The sequence below is a fragment of the Rhodnius prolixus genome, unplaced genomic scaffold (genome assembly GCF_049639745.1).
Source record: "Rhodnius prolixus isolate KJV_2025 unplaced genomic scaffold, Rpr scaffold_9, whole genome shotgun sequence".
Taxonomy (NCBI): Eukaryota; Metazoa; Arthropoda; class Insecta; order Hemiptera; family Reduviidae; genus Rhodnius; species Rhodnius prolixus.
In genome coordinates, this window is record NW_027411604.1 from 1,636,797 (window position 1) to 1,651,531 (window position 14,735).

At 31.5% G+C, this 14,735-nt stretch overlaps 1 protein-coding gene across 2 annotated transcripts; it reads left to right on the top strand.

The window, feature by feature from the left end:
- The first annotated feature begins 180 nt into the window (after positions 1–180).
- Positions 181–14,720, top strand: ewg (DNA-binding protein Ewg). Of its 2 annotated transcripts, none has more exons than XM_074128486.1 (14): positions 181–445; positions 2,270–2,383; positions 3,196–3,408; positions 4,466–4,639; positions 5,472–5,613; positions 7,218–7,392; positions 9,322–9,446; positions 9,526–9,838; positions 10,013–10,125; positions 10,285–10,479; positions 10,591–10,731; positions 11,601–11,748; positions 11,853–11,965; positions 12,544–14,720. In XM_074128486.1, exons 6-14 carry the CDS (start codon positions 7,227–7,229, stop codon positions 12,775–12,777), a joined length of 1,548 nt encoding a protein of 515 aa, XP_073984587.1. In that variant the 5' UTR covers positions 181–445; positions 2,270–2,383; positions 3,196–3,408; positions 4,466–4,639; positions 5,472–5,613; positions 7,218–7,226; the 3' UTR covers positions 12,778–14,720. The 2 variants fall into 2 exon arrangements, with proteins under 2 accessions (XP_073984587.1, XP_073984586.1); XM_074128485.1 differs by having other exon boundaries at positions 182–445; positions 7,218–7,416.
- The last annotated feature ends 15 nt before the right edge of the window (positions 14,721–14,735 follow it).

Consider the following 14,735-nt stretch of genomic DNA (forward strand, 5'->3'; position numbering starts at 1 on the left):
GAGGTGAGTTAATTTTCTTCCTTATTGATATTGTTTTTTTGAGTAATCTAAACTTTGAGTTACTTTTACAAATAATAAGAGAATTAGATGCCTGCTGTTAAAAGGTTATGTAATTTGGTACTATATTTTGAGAAAATCGCGCGTTTTGGGTTCACGTATTGCGCAGGCCCAAACTTCATTCATATACTATGGCGACTCTTACAAGCTCTCCCATATCTATGGGATGGGAAACATAAATATCGATCGATTTAATATGGTCGTCGACGGGGTAATAAAGGAGAGATGAGATGTGTGTGTAATGAGATGTTTGCAATGTACCTGACAGTGTTTTTCTAAGACGGTCAACTTGTCCCAGCTAGACGCCTAATTCACGATCAGACTACATCCTCATTTGAGTGCTCTATGTCGCCAGAATTCCGTGTAAAATGGCACTCGGTGCACGCAGGTGCGTACGCAGCCGTAGTAATAGGACCTATATAATTCTATCTGAGCCTGCTCAGAGGCTAATGTCTAATTCGCCTGACACTTTATCGTTCAAAATTTCATAACTTTTTTTTTTATTGTTAGAAAGCAAGATAAAATTTGCTACCTTGCATTTACTTATTTACGTATTTCACTATAAAAAAACTTATCAAGTGCTTGATGTTCTATAGATTCCTTTTTGCTTATCAAAAAACAAGTCTATTCATTTTTGTGTCTAAAACTTTATAAAGATAGGATTTACTAAGTGCTTTGTCATTTAACGTTCAAATTTTTAAGCAAAAAAGTATATAATAGGTTGCAACCCATAAAATCAATAACTAGTCAGCTACCTCCCAAGCTTCCAGCTAATGTTCAATGATTAAAATCCCCTACCATCTGAAGATTTATTTAAAAAAAATACCGTTTAAGATAGATATACTATTAGTCAATTTTACGTTTTACTTATTTAATTTATTCCTAACTAAACATTTATGAGCTCTGCTATGTAACTAATCGAAGAGCTATAAACTATGTTTATTTTACATGAATTCTTCATTTAATATTGGATTCATTTAATCCTTGTTATTCGAGTTTTTGTGATTTTAAATGAATATTGCTCTAACCAGAAAACCAACACCTCCTTTTTTTTTACTATGAAATGAATTTATTTTATATTTGTCAGTAGTAATCTTTTAAATTTTAGCCACAAATCAATTAAATCAATACAAAAAATAGTACTTTTTGTAAAATAATCTATTATCTGGATTTTGAGAAACAAACTAATTCTTTACCTTGTCCCAAAATGATGGTCCCCCAATTCAGATTTTCTAATAATTGCTGTATTTATACTTTTCTTTCTTTCTTTTGCTAGTAATTTAAACAGTTCTTGAACTTTTGTTGAATAGTTGTCCATTTTGTGTTTTTCTTGATTTTAACTGACTCTTCAACTATTTTCTTTTTGTTTTATTTAAATGCATTGTTTCTTTATAAGACTATATCTTAGTCTACTCATGGCTGCAGGCGTTACCAACTTGATTCCTTTCATCTTTTTTGTTCTAGTCTTTTCTTTTTCCATATTTTGCCCGTCCATTGCAAATTGGGTATTTTAAACTTTAATTTTATTCTGTAGCTTATTAATTGTAAAGCTGTGTTCTCAATCTTTTCCAGTTTAAACTCACATCATTTTACATTCTGTTGAATTCTATGCATCATCTGTACATCAGTTTATTAATTTCATCAGTTTAATGCAGATATTTTATTCAGTACAAGCAGGGGTACCTAATGTCACTGTGATTATTCTCATGCTTCATCAGCATTTTACACCACTCTCCTGTTTCTTTCTTTACCTTGGCTTTGTTATTTAATTTGAGAGACTCCTCTTCATGAGTTATTGAAGTAGTAAGGACAAATGGAGCCGTTGTAAGCTTTTGGGCGTTTGGTCTGATGAAGTTTGCTGGTTACTCTTAATCCAATTAGTAGCTCGCATAAACGACCACTGTGTATATATTGTGTGCGAGTTAGGACAGTAAAGATAGTTTTAGACCAGCTGAGATTCCGGCTAAGGATCATCAAGACCCCGTAGAAGTGACTACTTTATTTCCACAGATTTGAATGGAAGACATTCTTTGGCAACCCAGTCTTATAGTAACATCAATACTGACAGTGACAAACCACACACATTATGCTTAGACAAACTGTAGCTCAAACTCATTTTACTGTATTTCAGACCCTTACTAACACTGATACGTAAGAGTCGCCTTATGGATATTTAATATAATTTTATTTATTTATTTTCAATAACTTTTAGGTGCTTGCTGATAGTCCAAAACACGGAATTAGGCTACAATATTTCTAGGCAAGTTAATCATCTTCGGGATTTTAAAAATCATTCTTACTATTTAAATCTTCGTTCAAATTTGAGGTATTTTATTCAGTCTATGCATAAAAATCAATTATATTATTTTTTTTTATAAAAATTTGTTTTTTTTTTATAATTTATTGTATTTTTTTTAAACAATTTCAAACAAAATTTTTGGGGTTATCTAAAAAATAAAAACCTCCCAGCTTTTGTATCTATTCACATCTTATGTGAATCAGAGAATTCCTCCATTGAGCAGATCTTCAGCAACAACCACTATTATACTAGATTATTAAAATTTAGGTGGAAATGACGACTCAGTCCTTTAAAATTTTTGCAGTAATTACTTTCACCTCAGCACTCAGCCACTGGCTCAGATTGAATAATTACTTGGGGTTTCTAAAAGACTTGCGTCCTTAACCTAATGTGTATCTTTTCCAATTCAACTCCCCAAATACATAAGTAAAAGCGATAGCATGAACCGGTAAGTTCATATCTGCAAACCCAATTCGGTATTCCCTTGAGGATTTACTCGAGTATTGGTTTGGATAGAATCCAAGCTCTGTGCTTTCCAAAGCTCTTTACGATCCAAACAATAATTAGTGAGTAAGGTAAATTTTTGGAGCAGATGTCCTAGAGTTTTCCGAATGCACCTTCAGGTTTTTGTATTGGCCTATGAGTGTTGCAACAGTTTTGTAGTTATGTATGTGTTAATAAGCTGGGATACTCTCAGGGTTGCCAGGGTCTCTAAAGAAATGTTTAGTTAAAGTACTATTTTACCTTATTTATTGTAAATAAATTGTATCTTATTTATGTTAATCCATTACTTTATATGCCTTCATTCCAAAAATATTGTTTTCTTTTTATTCTTTTAGGAAAAATTAAGAAATTTCTTTTCTTTTACTACAAGTGCAATAAGATTATTAATAATATTTTGAGAACTGCTGTTTTCATTATTAATTATTAAATTATTTGTACATATTTTATAAAAATAAAGAAAGAAATTCAAGTATTTAAATTAATTGCTGGATGATAAAATAAGAAAAAGAAAAGAAAAGCCAATGATAATAAAGCAATAGTAACTACAGGTAATTTAATTTTCTATATAGTAACTAAATTGAAAATATTACTGGCAGTGTTTTGTAAATAATTTAAAATTTAATTTTGTAACCTCTGGGAGTTGTGTTTGTTGGTTTTTTAATGGTTTTTGTTTTGTTTTCGTTTTTTTTAACACTCAGATAATTATTTATAATTTTTCTTTGTACTTTTTTTTTCAAAAAATTAACCTGTTTGCCATGTTTTTCTAATTAAAAAATAATTAGCTCTGCGGTTAAGTGTAGATTACTGATTTTAACGTGACTCGGGCCAGAAATAGTTACTTGTAAAGTTGATAAGCTGGCGAAATCTTGTAGTTTTTCTGCAAAGATAAATTGCTGTTCGGCTTCTAAAGTGGACTACATCAGGAAGCGACCCGTTACCCAGGCACTGCAGCCAAAAAAAAAGGCTAATTGTGCATAGCCCTTTGTAGGATTACTTAGGAGAAGACCATCGTTTTTACAAATACCAGCGTTTCCCAACTGTTTTTGTGCGTATATACCACCTCTAGTCTCCAAGTTGGCAACTTCTTGCTTCTCTCTGAAGCCATTCAATTGCTACTTTCTTGCGCCGGTAAAAGCTACCTCAATCGACGGATTAGTTGGTTTTAAGAGCTGTCAATGTTTTTTTTTTTTACCGCAGTCTGGGTGGCTAAAGAGATCAGAATGCCCTATTTTAAGATCCTTTTATCAAGTTATCTTCAATGCAATTCCTAATTACATACACTTCAGCCTAAATATGGTGGATTGATTGGTTACCCAGCACTACGTACGGTTACTTTTGGTGTATCGTTGGTCTAGTTTGTTGTTCAGAAAGTTTGAACAAAGTCCCTTGAAAAAAAAAAATGATTTTTTAGAGTTTTCCGCATTCTTAGTCCACATTGCTCAGATTTTATTAATAATATTAATATAATAATTATTCAGCTTTTAAAATTACTGATAGTTCATGAAATAAAAACTTAGCAATCGGTTAATCTTATTTTGTTTAATGTGTATGTGTTTTTATATATTTTTGTTTGTTTTTATTTAACAAAGTTTATTATTTGCACAGTTCCTGGTCCACTCTAATCAGATTGATCATTTTTTGATGCTTATTCCCCTGAAACAAAAAAAAATGATCTTAAATTATATCTTTAAGAGATGATTTGAGTTTAAAAGTAGAAAAAAAAAAATGAAAATAATAAATTGAGCTGAGATGAATCATTGTAGACTGCTTTTTTAATAAGTATGAACTATAACTTTTATTTTTTTTCCTTTATATTTTGTTTTTATATTGTTACTTTCGCTTACTGTGTCAAATTTTCGAACCTATGAAATATAATCTTAAGTCTTCTGTAATAAAAAGAAATGAGTTTCGTGAATGGTGTGTGAATACAAAAATATCGAAGTTACAACTTAAAATCTTACATCGTTTTCCCCAGAAATAGGGTTTTGACAAAACTTTTTGCCCATTAGAACGAGCAAAGCCCCGTGATCAAAGTTGTGGTAAGAAGTGAAAAATTCTTGCAACACGAGGCCGAGCATCGTTTTGCTGGATTATGATGATCGTTCAACAAAGGAATCAAAAGTGGCCTTGAGATCCTATCAAGTAAAATGATGAGCGTTGATGATCTTTGTTGGATTAAAAAAATAACCTAAACTAAACGCCGCTGTGACCCTAGAGCAGGTTAACTCAAAACTTGTTTCTTTCATCCTGGAATCCGTCAATGTTCGATCATTTCCCCACTAAAATGTAATGTGGTTAACTTGATGTCTTCTTTGGCTCCACAGGAGCCTGACTGCCTTACCATGTCAATGATATGTCTGTTAGGAGTGAAGACTAAAATGGCCTTATGCTGTTTACGATTGTAAATCCGTTGTCCTGAGTCATGCATGCAATCTATAATCCTAATAGTATCTAGAAATTTTACAATAATTGCAGTAAGTGAAAGTAGTTAATTTTTCTCTGTTATTTTATTTATTTATTTTTATTTAATAATAATCTCACCTAATTTTCTGTTTTCTTCCATTTTTATCTTTTTAATGTTTGTTGTTTCTAATAATTTACTTTTTTCTAGATGTTAACCAAAGTCATTGATTAAGAGAAAGTGATAATTATATCAGGGAAATATTTGTAAATAATAGAATAATTTAAAAAATAAAAAGGGTCCGTTCCTTAAAAATTAGGATTACAAAGGTTTACATCACTATTAATTCCAGGTACATTTTTAAATTCTCATTTGAGGAAGAATTGTTTTATTGTTAATTTTACATTTAGAGTGTTTTAGTATTAAGTTTGATTTCCACCAAGGAAACCGACCGTAACTTAGCTATCAAAATCCTTGGAACAGAAAGTGTCGCTTCACAGGCGTTTTTCACTTTTTAAAGAACAAAATTCTCGAGAAAAACCCGTTTTTCTTTTCTCTTACCAGTAAGAGGAAGGTATTGAGAACAATGTCGAATTTCCTATTTTTACTTTTCAAATGATTTAAGATACCCTGAGTACAAAATGATTGTACACTAATCAATTTGGTGTTTGTGAGCGAGATTTAAATGGAGGAAGTTCACGATAAATATTTCGAATAAATGCCATTCGGGCGACATTATTGATTTTCTATGGGCCTAAATCTATTGTCCAGTAGTCTCACACTCTATTGAATCGATTTAGCAGTTTTTTTTTGGGGGGGGGGGGATTATCTCGAAGTCGGCTCCTATGATTTTCTTTAAAATTTGCTTAACTTTAGCGCAAAAGTTATTCTATAGCTTTTTAATTGAAAAATTTTCCCGGAAAGATTCGATTAATGGCATATCTGGTCAGTGATGGTGATTAGGTTTCCCACTTATTGTGACCGTGCCACTGAGCTGTAAATATCATCTATAAAATTAAGTAGTAATGCAAATAGAATTAGTATGTAACCAAAGTTTTAAAATTGAAGATCAGTTATCCTGAGTGTCTACTAGTATTTTTTTATTTTTTGTTTTATTAAAACTGTCCGGTAGGACAGTTGTATAAGGGTTGACCGTCAAAAACTGCACGAAAAAGCGTAACGTTGAAAAACACCCAACTTTGACAATTTTTTTCTCTTTTTCTATAAAAAGATAAAATTACCAAATTTTCTTTAAAATATAGTGCAAATCCTCCTTTATAACTAATTTTTTGCAACAACCTAGATCTAATAGATTTCGAGAAAAAAGTTGCCGAAAATGAGAAAAAACGGCATTTTCAGAAAATGTTCTTGTTCTTGTTGTTCTTCTTCTGCTTCTTCTTCTTCTTTTTGTTACATTTTTTGTGAACAACGTAGCGCCTAAACGCGTGAACCGATTTTCATGAATGAGGTGTCATTTGATTCGTAAATTTATGTAGCATGTGCCTTTTGGGGGTCTCGACGCTGTACATCGGATGGGAGAGGAGTTAGCCCCATTTATGTAAGGCCCTCTCCAAAATTATTATTACTAATAACTTAACCCTTATATTTAACTTTTAAAACTGTAAGTTTTTGATAAGGAGTTCAATGTATAGTTAAATTTCTTGAAAATTGTACTTAGGCTTCTCTGTGAAGTTACATTTCAGTGAAATATTGCGGTCTTAAAAGTTGGTTAGAAATAATATGGATGAAAAAAATCCAAGTCACAAAAATATTAATGACCTTGAAAAGTGGTAAGAGAAAGTCGTGTGTGTTAAGACCAGTTTTTTTTTTTGTGCACCCAAAATTCTATATTTCATGAAAATTTGATGACGCAAACTGTTGTATTCCTTTTCTTCAGAAATAATTTTAATTTAATAATATATTTTCTTTTCTTTTTCTTGACCCTTCAAAATGTAGACTTGTGTTATGGTGACAGTAATGGAAACTAGTGGCGGTGCGGAGTCACTGACTTTGACAGTCCATAGTGATGATGATGACTGTCTCTCATCACATTCATCTAATTTCGATGGGGCCTCAGATCTGATGACCGCTGCGATGGGCGATGATGTCACAGCTCAGTTGGCTGCTGCAGGTTGGATTAAACAGGCTTCACTTGGTGAATTTTCGCTTTGTTTGTTTTCTTTTTAGTTAATTTAAACCAAAAAAAAAATATATTTATATTGTTTTTCTTCTATTAATTTTTATTTTTGTTATATTTAATTTGCGCTAAAAATCAATGCAAAATTTGTTTCGAAAGGTAATTACTGTTGTTAGTTTTTATAACTTTTTGTTTTTGTTTTTTGTAAAAACAACTTTTTACAAATAAGTAAAACTTAAAGCATGGTATTCTAAGTTTGTTGTTACTTCATTGTTTTCAAAAAAAATTAGTCAGTCAACATAATTATGAAAATCTTATAACCTTTAAAGAAGTTTTAAGACCTTCCAAGCATCGAAATAAGAAAAACAAACGGCCTATAAAGTGACCAAATTATGCTAGAGGATTTGTTTATTTATTATTTTCTCTTTCTCTTCGGTTTCTTCCACCGTTAATATCCGTTTAGAGGAGGTCTCCTGAGTCCGAAAAAGTGATGAAAACTGTACCATAAAAGCCAACTCCAACCTAGGGTTCAAAATTCCACTTCCGGAAATTCCGTTTTTACTGAATGGATTATTTACTTTTTTTTTTCTTTTTTTTTGAGATTGTGGTTAAAACTTTCTAATCTCGCGCATTATTTTGCTAAATTTTTCTGTGATAATTCGATTAAAGGTGCTCATGGGAGAGGGGTTGGCCTATTCTTCCCTCAAAAGTATCGATATCAGTATATTGTTCATGTTTTATATAGCACAAAAGAGCGATTAAATGGCTTGATTAAGTTTAAAGTTCGAAAAAAATTCCAGAACTAATGAATGTTACCAAGTTATTTAATGGATTTTTTTCAAGTTTTAGAGAGCTTTTTTCTAAAATGTCTTCAAAATGTTCTCTTTTACTTATTTTTATCAACGGTTTTTTTATTAGGATCATTTTACGAATAAATTGTTTTGGGGCATTTTGAGAGTGCTAAAATATTTCTATAAACCAACAACAAGAGAATCGTAAGAAGAGAGAGTCAAGTGGGTGTTCAAATCAAATTTTTATTATTATTATTATTTGACAAATTATTAAGCTCTTGAAAGCTCAGACAGTAAAAAAAGAAAGCAAAGATTTGGGGGACAAATAGAATCGGTAGAGATCTGGCGCTTATCATGGACTTCGCATGCATGCTGCAAGATATTTTTAACGTCACTTGAACAAAACTGGGGCATAGAACATGATGAATGATAGCTCAATGTTTGATTCTGATGGGAGATTCCTAGGTACGTCTTATAAGACTGCTTTTTGATGTAATTCTAGTATGATTTGGAAACATGGTTAATTTCCTGGTGATTATAAAGAGAAATCACTCCAAGGGTTTGAAATTTCTCAGATATATGATTTATTTGGGAGATGTTGAAGGGGATGTGGTCTCCTCCGGCTCCAGAAGATCTTACCTTTTGGTATTAGTGTACTTCACTCCAAAAAATAAAAATAAAAAGCATTCATATCAGAATCCACCTTTATTAAGGGACACTTTATAACTGTGTTGCTTATAAAAAAAATAGAAAATAAGCATTAAGGTCGACCATTTAGCAAAGTAATAATTTCAATGAAGTTTAAACTTTAAAAACATACTTGTTTGGATATTATTTTTGTTATTTTCTTTATTTGTTATGCAATTTTGGTGCATGTTAGTCGTTGTTTTTACCTTGTTTTTTTTTTTTTGTAAAATTTTGTTTACATCTTTTATTTAGTTCGTTTTGTTATTGAAATAAGCATGGTTTATTGTTAAATGAAATAAAATAAATACGTATATTCTTTTTTAGCTTGTGTTTTAAACAAAAATTTGAATGAATTGTTTATTTTGTGATAATTAATGTTGTTTTTCTAAATCTCTAATTTATTTTTTAGAGATATGTTTTTAAAAATATTTCAATTCAAATTCAGGCCCCGTAGGAATGGCAGCTGCTGCTGCGATTGTCTCTGCCAAGAAACGAAAGAGACCGCATACTTTTGAAACAAATCCATCAGTCAGGAAAAGACAACAGAATCGTTTACTGAGAAAATTAAGAGTAAGTTGGAAATATAGTTGTATTTTAGGTTAGTCTATGGACCAATAAAATTAATAAGATTTTTTTTCTTTTTTTAAAGCAAACAATTGATGAATTTGCTACAAGAGTTGGACAACAAGCAGTGGTACTAGTTGCCACTCCTGGAAAACCTACAACAAGTTTCAGATGTTTCGGAGCGAAACCTTTGGAAGACGTTGTTAAGAATCTCCGTTTGATGATCATGGATGAGCTGGAGTCTGCCTTGGCCCAGCAGGCGCCGCCTCCAGTACAAGAAGATCCATCTTTGTATGAACTACCTCCACTTATCATCGATGGAATACCAACTCCGGTAGAAAAAATGACTCAGGCCCAACTTCGGGCATTTATACCGCTTATGTTGAAATATTCTACAGGTAAATAGAAATGGTATATTATATGTTTTTTTTTTTTTTGTTTCTTAGCAATAAAAAAATAGATTTTTAAAAGAAAATTAAGCTACTTTCTGTAAGAAATAGCGCTTTTCTTATAAAAGCAAAACTTGTAGACAGTTTAGACTTGATATTTTAATTTTATATCTATTTGTACAGGACGCGGTAAACCTGGCTGGGGTCGAGAAAGTACTCGCCCACCTTGGTGGCCTCCAGAGTTACCTTGGGCGAATGTTAGAATGGATGCACGTTCTGAAGATGATAAACAAAAGGTAAGCTTAGATTAAAGTTACCGCAATAATCGATATTATAGCTTTAATACGTAGTTATATTAGAATTCTTCCATTTTCAGAATTTTATTTAAAATTAGAAACATTCTTTGGTACAAACAATTTTATTTATTTATTTTTCTAAAAAAAAATCTTTTTCAGATTTCTTGGACACATGCATTACGACAAATAGTGATCAATTGTTATAAGTTCCATGGTCGTGAAGATCTTTTACCTGCATTTTCTGAAGAGGATGAAGAGAAAAGTCCTCCAGCTTCTGTTGGAGTTTTGAAATTCCATTCTTCACAGAAAACCTCTCCAGATAGTCCTGGTCAAAGTCCAATAGATACACAACAGGTAATATTTTATAAAATTGAATTGTAATCTTACAGATATTGGTAAGAGTTTTTCGACTGCTCTGATTTTCGTCGAATTTTTATCAAATGTTTAATTTTTAATTTTTCTCAGGTAACTACCCAATACACTCCAGCGGTTCTGCAGACTATTAGTAATCCAGACGGTACTGTGTCCATAATTCAAGTGGATCCTAATAATCCAATTATCACTCTTCCCGATGGTACAACTGCCCATGTGCAAGGTGTAGCCACGGTAAGTGGATTTCCATTGTAATTTAAGAATTTCGGGATAGGTATGCAATTAAGTGAGCAGGATTAAGCAGGTGAACGCTCACTCGTAGGAAGGTCGTATGTAGGTTCTAGAGATTCGATTTCCAGTTGCAGAAATTGTTATTAAAAAGTATGCTTATTACAAATTATTTTAATTCACCATTTATCCAAGAAGTAGACAGACTTATCTTTTAATTCGTACTGTCGAAAAAGTGAGTTGTCGAGTCCATAGTTTCTCACTGATTTTTTTTTTTTTTTAATACTAAAATAAAATAAAAACCAAAAGAAATACTAGAGATAGGCAATGCGAAAACCTTACAAATGTTGGTAGGGTTATAGATTGAAGAAAGAATGGTTTAATGAATGCCAGCTTCCAGTTGTGGCTTCCATTAAGGTGTGTTTTTTGCAAAGAATCATTCCAGAAAAACAGTGTCTACTTTTAAAGTCTGGTAACGGAACATTTAAGGTACATGTGTTTTACATATAGTGTCGGTTAGTCGCAGGCCATCTGCTTGTGACGTCGGTTTAACATTTTGATGGAAATATGTTAGTATCAACCTTTGCAAGTGTTAAGTTTCCTGCAGAAAGTACATTAAAAAGTAGTCAACCTTGCGTTAAGATTTTCAGGCCCATAACCTTCTCCTAATCTGCACCCTAAGAGCCTTTAGTAATGCTGAAAAAAATGGACTCTGAGCCAGAATTTAAGCCAAGATAGAATTCAGCATTTTTTTGTTTTTCCTTTGTTAGGCACCCTCAATTTCCACGTTAGAATTGGTTCTAATTGCATAAAAATCATGAACACTTATTGCTCAGAATAAATAGTACTTTTTTTTTTTTTTGCTCGCTCTTCAGATTCATGCTGGACAAGGTGAAGGCACGGTTCATGCTCTGGCGGATGTAAACGGACAGAATGAAAGCGTAGCAGTAGATCTTACAAATGTTTCTGAAGAGGCGCTCAATCAAGAAGGGCAGTTAATCATCACTGGCGAAGATGGCCAAAGTAAATCATTTGTGTATATTATACACTTAACAAATACATATATATATATATATATATATATATATATATATAATGTATTTACAAAAATTTATTTTTTTGTGTAGCTTATCCTGTATCAGTGTCTGGGATGATAACGGTTCCAGTATCGGCGTCAATGTATCAGACTATGGTGGCCAATATCCAACAGATACACACCCAAAACGATGGCACCATTCAGGTAAATAAACCATTTTTCTAGAAGAAATGAGAAGTCAATGGTTATGATGCAAAATTCGCTAGAAATATTGCAAGTGTATATGGACTGTAGAGGTAGATATTATTTATTTATTTTTTGTTAAGACAATAATAATAATTAAGTATATATTCGAATAAGGGTTAAATCCTCGGAAACAAATACTTTTGCATGAGTATTTACTCGTAATTCAAATTGATAATTATAAAAATAGTCAGGATATCTGGATTGGTGTCCAACCTAGCTGTCCTGAGATTTTGTTTCCCCACTTGGAGCCACTACTATAGCTCATTGTCTGGTGATTAAGGTTCATTGAGAAGACTACTCAGATTTGAGGCGCCTTAAATAAAGAGCACTGTGAGATATTGCTCATACATGGTCCAAAACAAAGTTTGTTTTTTTTGGCTCAATTCCACGCTCCACGATGTTAAGAGCAAGCGTTAGATTTATGTTGCAATACTCTCTCTAAAAAATACAATCTAGAATAAGTCGTGGCCCCAAAAAAATATAAATTGACGCAATTACCTTTTCATTTTTTATTTACCTTTTTATATTGTTTACAGGTAGTAACGCCTGTTGTAAACGTACCTAAAACGGAACCCTCTAACGGAAGTGGTGACAACGATGTAGACACACTGGCGGTTGGCGCAACTCATCAACTGGTAGCCATGTCTTCTAGTTCAGAAGGACCACAAATTCTACAAGTGTTATCCTTAAAAGATGCGGCCGCACTTACTAAAGCGTTGTCACAACAACCGCAGGAAATGAAACAAGATGATACCATAATTGGTGATTAAAAACACTAAAATTAAAAAAATATATATATTAAACGCCCTTCCTCTTTTAAATTAAAAAAAAAAAAAAATGCAGACTAGGCCCGAAATAATATTTAAAAAGCAAATAAATAAAACTACCAAAATGTTACCTTTTTATTATTTATATTATAATTGTATATTTGTATAATTTTTTTTCAATTTTATTTACAAATTCTGAAATGACGTGTCATGAAATTTCTCACTTGGAGAAAAACAATCATCGATATTTGCTGTTATCATTTTTCAGCAACAATATTCGCAAAAAAAATTAAGTTTAAAAAACAATGCGCACAGGTTCAAAAATAAACTAGTATTTTGTTTTTTCCAGTCATTATTATTTAAATTTTAACTGCGATATTGTTTATTTGGCTATAAAAATTATTGTAACCTTTTCTTCATCAAATTTTTAAAAGCTGCTTTATTTATTTTTATTATTATTTTTATAATGTGGCTTAAATGTTGTTTTTTCATATTTTTTTTGGTTTCTCTTTTATAAGAAAGTGTTGAGAGTTCAAACAAATTTGGCTATTTTACTAAAAAAAAAAGAAAAAAAGAAAGCTTCATGTATTATCAAGGTAATTGTAGGGATGATACGAAGGGATCAGCATGGCTCTGTTTCTCCTGTCTGTGTATAGGGCGATATCCTTAGCTACCCTTATGGGTTCTTAAGTATTTTTTTATGCAGCATCCTCAACTTCTTTTAGAACGTGCTTTACTTTTTTCTTACTCTAATATGACTTCCTATTACGATTGCGATTATTAAAATTTTCCGTTTTTTTTTTTTTTTTTTTTCTTAGGGAGTACAATTTTTGCGATTCTCTTTGAGCCTGAAGAGGTGTTTTTTTTTTCAAAAATAATAGTCTTGTGTGTTTTGAAGTAAACTTCTCGAAAACGATTAATATTGAGTTAAAAATGTCGTGTGTTCTTCGTTCTTCTATCTACGTTTTTCACATACTTATAAGGATAACAAAACAAAGAGCATATTTTAAAATTTAAAAAGTGTATTACTGGTGAAGTGTATTGTTATTTCTTTATTCCCTAAAAGTTTTGACTTGCACCTAGTGGCGATGTTTCTCTAATCCATTAATTGTCCAGACATTATCGGCCGGTCTACCGTTCTTGGCAATTCCTCTCTTTATTCTATACTTCCATTCTTGTCAGGTTCCTATCCAATAGAAGCCAACGGTGAGCATAAATCTATTTGTATCAGGCGCTAGGATTGTATTTGTGGAAGAAATGTGGAGACATATGGTCCCTACGTACGCTACAATTCCCAAATTAATCAATATCTATGCAGGTAAGTTTATATAATTTCTTTAAAAAAAATTGATAGATTTTAAATTTTTTTGTTTAATATGTAATAAGTAAGGTGTATAGCCTATTTGGCTTATTGCGGTTACTGCCGTTGACAGTTTTGACTGAAATTTAATGTTTTTTTTTTTTTTTGTTTATGTAATTGATGTACCTTAAGTAATTTATTAATAATTGAAAAAAAGAAAAAAATACGTAAATATTGTAACCTACACTTAGTGTTATCCTTTTATTTCGTTTTTTTATCGTGATGTTATCAGTGTAAGATAATTTTATTTTTTATTTTTGTTTGTTTTCTCTTTCTTTGCATTTTCGAAAAAAATGCGAGTAAGTAAACTTTAAAAAATGTACAAATTGCCTGCCTTGCTTACGTGAACTGGTGATTAGGTATAAACAAACAAAAAAAAATAGATGGTCCTCTCATTTCTTATTTGCGATTATTAAATGTTACTTTTTATTAGGCTATTATTAATGTACATATTTATACTACCCAAAAAAAGGAAACAAATTCAACAGAAATTTATGAAATTTATCCATTGAACGTAAACATTTTTCAGTAAAAAAAATTGTTTTTTTTTTTGTATTGTTAAAAAAATATATACGTTTAATCGTAAGATCATTTCTTTATT